The 8,659-nt window shown below is 32.0% G+C and overlaps 1 protein-coding gene across 1 annotated transcript; it reads right to left on the bottom strand.

The window, feature by feature from the left end:
- Nucleotides 1–1,461: 1,461 nt before the first annotated feature.
- On the bottom strand, nt 1,462–8,590 carry LOC108968846 (cuticle protein 21). The gene is made up of 3 exons (XM_018933148.1): nt 8,575–8,590; nt 8,318–8,497; nt 1,462–2,140 (listed from the first exon to the last, which is right to left on the bottom strand). Exons 1-3 carry the CDS (start codon nt 8,588–8,590, stop codon nt 1,959–1,961), a joined length of 378 nt encoding a protein of 125 aa, XP_018788693.1. The 3' UTR covers nt 1,462–1,958.
- Between the last annotated feature and the right edge of the window lie 69 nt (nt 8,591–8,659).

Below are 8,659 nucleotides of genomic sequence, written 5' to 3'. Positions count from 1 at the left end.
CAAAGCAGAGCACCTCTGTTTTGCTCTTTATTGTGTAGAAGAAGACTCAGCATTGTCCGATCAAAATAAAAACCTTGTGTGATTTTTTTTTTCATTTGACGAGATATCTTCACGAAATTTGGCATTGATTATTGCGCAAGACAGCAATCTTCGAAAAAATCTGTCATGGCATTTGTTTAGATATCTGAACTACTCTACGTATACACWTTTGTCACTTGAAAATTTCTGTTATCGGGAGCCATTGCAGTTAATGTTGCAATTCTCATTYAGGACCAAATATTAGATATGGTGTTGTATGTATATATAAATGTTAAATTTTTATAAGAACGATTACCGACATTGGGAAAATGGATGAAATCGGATGACAACCCCTCCCTATATAATTATTTTCGAATCCAGCTAAAACTGTTCAAGGGACTAGGTACCAAATATTTGGACACCAGTTCCATTAGTTCTCTTTTTACTGTAAATATCGGTGAGATATATAATTGAAATTCAGGGATAGTTCTTYCCTGACAACCGTATGTCCCTTAGCTCCTGTATACCTAATACACAGGTTTTCAAGCTTCATATAAGTCAATATGTGAGACATGTTTTACACATAACAGTGTGTTTTTGTTTCTAACATCGACAAAATCGGACGAWCATTTGACCTAAGCACGTACATCTGGCTGACTTTGCTCTATTTGATTGATGATGGTATGTGAGATACCTAAGTAAAACCCAGAGAACATTGTATTCGTATGTGGCATGTTAATAGTATATCGAATGGGCCAAAATAGTCAAAATCAGGTCGTTACTATCCCCAAATTCATCGTACTATATAGTGTTTTTCGTTAACTTTATGGAAAATAAGTCCCTCACTGTTTGAGTGCTATATTTAAAAAATTACCTTGAAAAGTCATTTTCATGTTTACCAGAGCAATGTCCAAAGCACTGCAATCAGCCTGTCGCTTTCATTGTCCCTAAAATAGCCCATATAATAATTTCCTGTTTTTCCACCTGTCTTTAAACCATAGAAGATTTCGAATGAGATTTTGAATGAAGATTTCTTTAAATTTATGTGGCTTATTGCTAAATTAGAATTATTGGTCTATACGTTGGTCGAAACCTCATATTCCTAATATAAAAWTTTCGATCCTCTCGTATCAAATTTAGCACTTCGGTTGAGTTAATAGCACTTACCTATATATCACTCATTGGAAATGTTCTTATTATAATTATTTATGATATAAAATTTTGCCACCATTTGAAGGTATATCGCCGACTTTGATTCTTGCAAGTTGTAAGAGCAGAAAAAGTTCCCTTCTTTACTTCTTTTAATACTAATTTTTTTGATTACATACTCAAAAATATTCTTTCTCATTGCAGCCCTCAGTAAATTACAGTGTTTTGAAACCATATACATTAGTAGTAAGATTAAATTCAAACATTCCAATTAATTTTTGAGTATTCGTTTTATTGTCGCATTACAAAAAAATTTCTTTATTATACATTAAAAAAAAATTACATAAAAATGATATATTGTACATCATCTTCTTTACTTACATACATACGTTCATTATAAATATTATTTTGTTACAAATATGGTGGATATACGTACGGCAATGAAAATTTAAAGCTTGCACACAATATACATAACGTACAACAACCAATAATACAATAAAAATATGATTACAAAAACCAAAACAAAACTAAAAAAAAAAAATAAACTAAAAAGTAAACAATACAAACTTATGAACTACTTTGATGGACATTGACGGTAAATAGCTTCAGTTATAAAATATATGAAGGGTACAAAGCATTTGGTGAGTAAGTTGTAGGCAGTAAGTAAGTATGGAAGATATRCGTGGAAAAAATATAGTGGCTTGAAGTGTCAATTGCTGCTGCTGGTGAACGAATGCAATTAACGTAGCCGAAAAGTGTAGTACTCAGCTGGGAGCGCTGCTGCCGCRCGCTCAATAGTGGCCGCCATAGTGACCGCCGTGGTGTCCACCRTAGTGTCCGTCGTAGTGAGCGTTGTAGCCGGCGCCGCCACCATAATGACCGTTATATTGGGGCACGTATTCGTATTGAGCACCATGACCGTAATCGTCGTAGTCGTAGTGGATGGGAGCGATGGGTGCGTACGGTTTTGGGGCTGCAAGTAGAAAATGGKGGATTTTGTGAAAATTTTATTAAAAATAAATTGTCAGAAAGTAGTGGAAAGTAGTTGCTAAGGGCATGTGTATGTATCTGATAATATTTAAAAAAAAAWAAWWAAAAATTTATATTAATTTAGTAACAACAGCTAGTGCATATAAAATACACCGCTCTACAATTCGCATATATTTAAAAATCTATTTTTTTAGTGTAATTTGTTTTCATTTTTTTTAATAATTTGTTTGTAAATTTTTCTTGCTCAATTTTTTTTCGTTATTTTTAAATTTTGCTGCGCATTTTTTTCTTTGGCTTAGTTAAATTTAATTTGGCCTATATTTATTTGCAATTTATGCGCTAATATTTCCTTAGCAATGACAATTTTTCTTTTGTCCTCTGCCGGCGCAAGTGTTTATTACTTTGCAGAAATTTATGTTGCTCGCTGTGCAAATTGCTTAAATTGCGCRGTGCGCACATCAGTTGCCTAACAAATGGTGCAAATAACCGCAAGCATGAATAACAAAAACAACAACAACTCTGCTTGCCTCTAAACTAAAGCAATGTCATCCATGCACATTGGAAAAAAAGAAACTCAGCTTAGCCGCTGTGAATGATACAGTTCACTGCCTTTTCGGCTGTTGTTTGTTGTTRTGTGTTTTCGCAAACAGCGTACAACAAGAACAACAAATAGGTAACATGCTTGGGCAATACAGTGGCATGATGACCGTTGCTTTAATTTATTTCAATTTATTTGTGACGTGCTTTTGGTGTTGCGTTGAAATTTGACGTTGCGTTATGTGTRTGCGTGTGTGTGTATATGTATATATTCATGTGTGTATTATTTATTTTGCATACATATATATGTTATTTGTTAAATAAATTTCACTTATTACATTGTTTACTAATTAATTTGAGTATAAAATAATATATTTTTTTTCGGAAAATAGTTTTTTGGTTGAAAAATATTTTTTTTTTGGTTGACAAAATATTATTTTGGAATGCTGTTGCGTGAAAAGGAATGAAAATAGTTATTCAATTAAGAAAAAAAWATAATAATAATTTGATTGGAAGGCGCTAGTACTAAACAAAAAGTGCAAAGAAGGAACCATTTATGAAAAATAAGCAAAAAATTCACACGACAAGAAAAAGCATAAATTTTGGTGAGTCCTCTATGCTTAGTGACCCGATCTTAGTTAAGAGATTTCTTCAGAGACTATAGCATTGTTTCGATTAATCATCTGTGCCAAATTTCGTGAAAATATCTTGTCAAATAAGAAAGTTTTACATACAAGGTATTGCTTTTGATCGTTCAGTTTGTTTGGCAGCTTTATGCTATAGCTGYCTGATATCGTCAATTTCAACATATAAGCAGCTTCTTGGTGTRCAAAGGGTGTTTGTAAAATATCATATCGATATCTAAAAAACTCAGCGATTAGGTCGTGTACTTATAGACTTACGTTTAGACCGACGATTAAGGCAAATCGACTTAGAGCTATGACTTGGCTACTCATGTGATTGGTTTTGTGAGGATATAAGGAGCTAAAGTTGTATTGATAATCATTTTAATTTCCTGACAAGCATAATTTAAAAAAAAAAAAAATTTATTGAGAGCTGCATAACATTTAGTCAAGACAAAAAGACAGATTTTAGACTTCCAGTAAGAGTGGTTGCTAGCATTTTATTATATTTAATGCCCACTAAATGTCGTTAGAATGGAAAATTCTGATTTTTATAATAAAAAATTTTATATTTTCAAAAATTATTTATATAGCTAAATAAAAGATGCATTTAAAGTGATGTTACCCAAGTATTTAGGTAAAATTTCAAAAGACTTAAGCAACGAACTTGCTCCACTTTTCGACAGTCAAGGAGGGCTACACCTCAATAAACATTATAAACAACTATGCATAAGATAAGTTAAACATTTCTCAAAAAGAAAAACAATAACAAACAAGCAAAAAAACAATAACAATAATAACAAACCACTTGATTTGCCTACTGCCTAATAGCTACCAAACTGTGAAAGACTCTGAAAGTGATACGAAATTTCATTGCAAATAGGGGAGTAAATTTCAAATATTGTCAAATATGGTGCCAGATGACAGCATTGGGAAAAACTCATACAACAAAAAAGGCAGTGTAGGTGAAATATGCGCTCATTTTGATTAGCACACAGGTGGTTGAGCTAAGGAAAGCTATAAGTTATATGGGTTTGTATGTGTGTATGTGCATGCGAGATGCATAGCGTTGAAATGTGTAATATTATACAGTTATTTATTAAACGCAGATTTGGCTGATGAAACTGTTCGCGTCACAATTGATTTATTATGTGAATTAGTGATTACTTTTGGTGCGCTGCTTTTTAGACTGAAGTGACATAGTTGTTGTTGTTTGATGGAAAGAAATTAAATMTAGTCTAATATAAGGTAAGCTAAGTTAATGTCTGGAGCGCGCGTTTGGTAGGGGTGTCGCATTTTTTATATGCAGAAAGGGCTGAGGCATACGTGCATATATGTATGTATATATAGCTATGTATAACTATGCGAAATTAGCAATTCTCTAGCCACCGCATAAATGTGTCACCTGTCGCTCATTGTTCTGCCACAGCGCGCCTGCAAATAGGTTGTGTGAAAAACTTTTGTTTACATTGCACATATYTTTTCAGCTCAGAAATTTCGCAAATTTTTTTTCTGCTGCTTWTTACATAGTTGCGCCCACAACTTCTCGGCGCAGCTTAGCGTACTGCTGTTTCTTTATAATTGCAGATGTTGCTTGTTTCTTTTTTAATTTTATGTTTCTAGCAATATTTTATGCTAATCTGGGAACCCACAAATTGGCTGCGTAAGAAAACAAAAAGCTGATGAAGTAATCTGGGCGGGCAATACGCCCAGCGGCGCAGTTAAACGCCGAAACTGAAGGAGAGGGGTGTTGCAGTKGGGCGTTTGAGAGGCTGTTGTTATGAGGCTTTGGCGCTTGTAAAGTACACTTCTTAACAAACTTTCTGGTAGTGCTGGGAATTTGGCGTATAGTAGTGAAAACGAAAACAATGAAATAGTAAATAAAATAGAACGGTTCGCACAGAAAAATGCTGGTGTCGAGAAGAATGTGYGAGCTCTATGGTAATTTGTAGAGGAAATTATTAATGGTTTTTATAAGCATAGTTTTGTGGAGGGTATAAAAGGTTTTTTTTTTTATAATTTTTTTCAAATTAATTTTATGAAAAAAATTAGTCTTGTGTTTGCTTGAAGTAAATTAATTGCTTTAAATTAATCRACTTAAATGATAATTATCTGAAAGGTTTTGCAATGGCAGCTTGGTAAATTAGTTTTTATGCTTTATGTAGAATATTTATATATTTTTTTTCAATATTTCTTGGCTCTCAAATCAACTCTAGATTCTATAATTTATATAATAAGAGTGAGAGTATTATTACAAAGTATTTTTTGATGCTGTTCATCAAAACCTTTAACCCCAGCGGTACTATTGTTATAAAAAAAAATATTATTTTGTTGTCCTCAGTTTATAAATATTTGTTATTACCAGAGACAATAGTAAATTAACTAAATTTCCATTTTAAAAACTACCAAAAAATGTATTTCGTCTTAAAATGCCTCTATTTAATGTGTAGAAATCAAAATTATTTCAATAAGAAATTTAAAGCTCGTGTGAAAGCTTTGCGGAAACTAGGAAGTATATAATATTAGGCAAGATTCCACCTATTTCTATCTATTAAATCTCTTATTTATTGAAAGAAAAATCAAAATTATTTTAATGAGAAAGCTGTGAGCTATTCGAAAGCTTTTCTATAACTAAAAAATAGGCAAGAAATGCTTCGAAATGGTGGGAAATAAAAATTTGATAATAAAATAAACCATTCCTTTTTTATTATCCAAATTATTTCAATAAGAAAGCTTTAAGTTCATTTGAAAGCTTAACGATAACTACCAAGTTTTTACCATTAAGCAAAAAATAGTTCCCAAAATGAAATGAGAAAGCTTTAAGCTCATTTGAAAGCTTAACGGTAACTACCAAGTTTTTACCATTAAGCAGAAAATAGTTCCCAAAATGATGGAAAATTGCTTATTTATTGAAAGAAAAATCAAAATTATTTCAATGAAGAGGTTTTAGGCTTATCCAAAAGGTTTTTTGTAATAAAAAAATATTCATTGTTAGCGAAGGAAGAGTTAGAACATGGATTTAGTGAATTGAAGTTTTCTCCCAAGAAGATCAAAATATTTAAAATATGAAGCACTAAGTTTATCCAAAAGCTCTCCGGTATAAATGTATACACCTGTCTCTTTTTATTATAAGAAAATCAAAATTATTGCAATATGAAAGCTTTGAGGTATACAAAAATGCTGGAAGTATTTAAAAAATTGTTTTAAGGCGTTTTGAATTTCATGCAATTTTTTTCTTTCTTTTCACCGCTAGAAAATTGCTTCTATGTAACAGTTTTAAGTTCATACGAAAGMTTTTGGGTAACTGAAAAGTATTTACCGTTAGGCAGCAAACACTTCGATATGAAAGCGAAAGCTGTTCGATAACTGAAAGGTATTTATCGTCAGGCTGTTTTACTCATTTGCAAAGCTTTGGGTTAATAAATAGTATTCACCGTTAGGCTAGTTATATTTTTGGCACATTATTGTTGAAAAGAACAAAGTCTAGAAACATTTTTTTAAGTTGAAGAAAACTTTTGAAAATCTCTCGATATAAATTAGAAGGTGGTTTGAACACTGCAGTTTTTGCTTTAAATCATAACTATATCTTAATAAGTTTATAGAAGTTATATTTAAATTTTATGTTCTTTTATTTAGAAAAAAAAAAGCTTGGGTAAGCCTTTAGTAACCAACTTTTAAAATTATTAAAAAAAAAAAAAAAAATGGTGAACTCTTTTTTAAATAAATTAATTATNAAAAAAAAAAAAAAAATGGTGAACTCTTTTTTAAATAAATTAATTATATTTTTAACAATATTTTTTATTTCGTTTTGGTGAAGGTTTCTTGAGTTGACTTATGCACTTTTTAATTAGAACCGCAGTTTCTAGCTTTGTACTCCAACACTTTCGTTCAATCTCTGAACTCAGCAATGCTAAACCTTCACTTCGTTGCATCGTTCAACCAACAGGAAATTGCAAATTATTTGTATTGCAAGAAAGAGTTCACATAGAACAAACAGAGCAAAGTGTTCGACTAAAACTAATTATTTATAAGTGAATCATGAAAAACCGCGACTTTCATAAGAAACGAGATAAATGTGTTAAACAGGCTAACGATGCTTTGTATTGTCGCGTTGAACTAATAAAAACAGGTGTAGTATAATATGTAATCTAGATTGATTTTCGCGCTGATCTTTTAAACATTTTAATTTGCATTAGWACTCTGGGCAATTATGAATGAGTGCTTGCCTTGTGGGAAAATAAATGAGTAATGCTTATAYGTGTGTGTGTGTGTGTGCGTGTGTGGAGACAATTAAGATGACTAAGACATATACTTCAAGTATATGCTTACTATAGCTAAGTCATACCCATATAGTGTACTGCACTATAAACATTATATAAATAGGTATATATGTAGATATATATGTGCGTATGTTTATGAGCGTATGTGAGTTACATGCCGTAGGTGGCTGTTTCATTTACATTTCATTTGTACTCATTCCAAATTAGTAATGATAATCATTCCTATAGTCTGCTTCGACCGATTCGTCTGGGCGAAATTTGAGTATTTGATTATTGATGATATGGGCGTGGCGGCGCAATAACTTCACCATGCGATATGTGTTAATGCCTGTGCAGGGAAAATTATGTAAATGAATGCAGATGGATGAAGACGCAAATGCTAATGTTACTGTTGTTGTAATAAATTAGGAATGTTGAGAGATAGCAGGTGACAGCTTATGTAAGTATGAAAAATGTGATTTTATACAGCAAGAGGTGAAGGGTAGCTATAGGAAATTATTTAAGAATATTAATAGAAGTCTTTGGGTGAGCAGTTCGTTTTGGGAAAACTATTTTCAACAGCAATACTGTGGCAATTTGTATAGTGGGCTAAACCTATAGATTTTAGTATGTATTAGTATGGAGAGGACTTATCAAATCGAACTACTTCAAACATATTAATAAAAAAAATTACAATTTTCCTTAAATATTCTTATAATTTATCGTTAAACTCCCACTTACCATACGGCGCTGGTGCTGGCACTACGACTGGCGCTGGCGCAACATGTGGTCCAGGTACTAACGCTTGTGCATGCACTGTGGGTCCAGATTTCGTGACAACAGCGTTGAAACCGTTTATGGGATCGGCAGTGTAGTCGACTGTGCGTATAGAGCCATCGGGTTCGACGAGTGAGTATTGCCCTGAAAGCAAGAAAAAAATTAACCAAATCAATTTAGTGCTCAGTTAGTTTAAGTTTAAAAAGAAGTTCAAATAAGGCAAAATTTCATGTACATATATGCGATTTGGAAAAATTATTTTAAAAATTTTCCTATACAAAATAATAATAAAAATAATATTTTTTT

Source organism: Bactrocera latifrons, unplaced genomic scaffold (genome assembly GCF_001853355.1).
Source record: "Bactrocera latifrons isolate USDA-ARS-PBARC rearing strain unplaced genomic scaffold, ASM185335v1 scaffold_104, whole genome shotgun sequence".
Lineage (NCBI taxonomy): Eukaryota > Metazoa > Arthropoda > Insecta > Diptera > Tephritidae > Bactrocera > Bactrocera latifrons.
The sequence above is the reverse complement of the archived record's forward strand: the minus strand, read 5'-3'. Positions and strand labels throughout refer to the sequence as shown.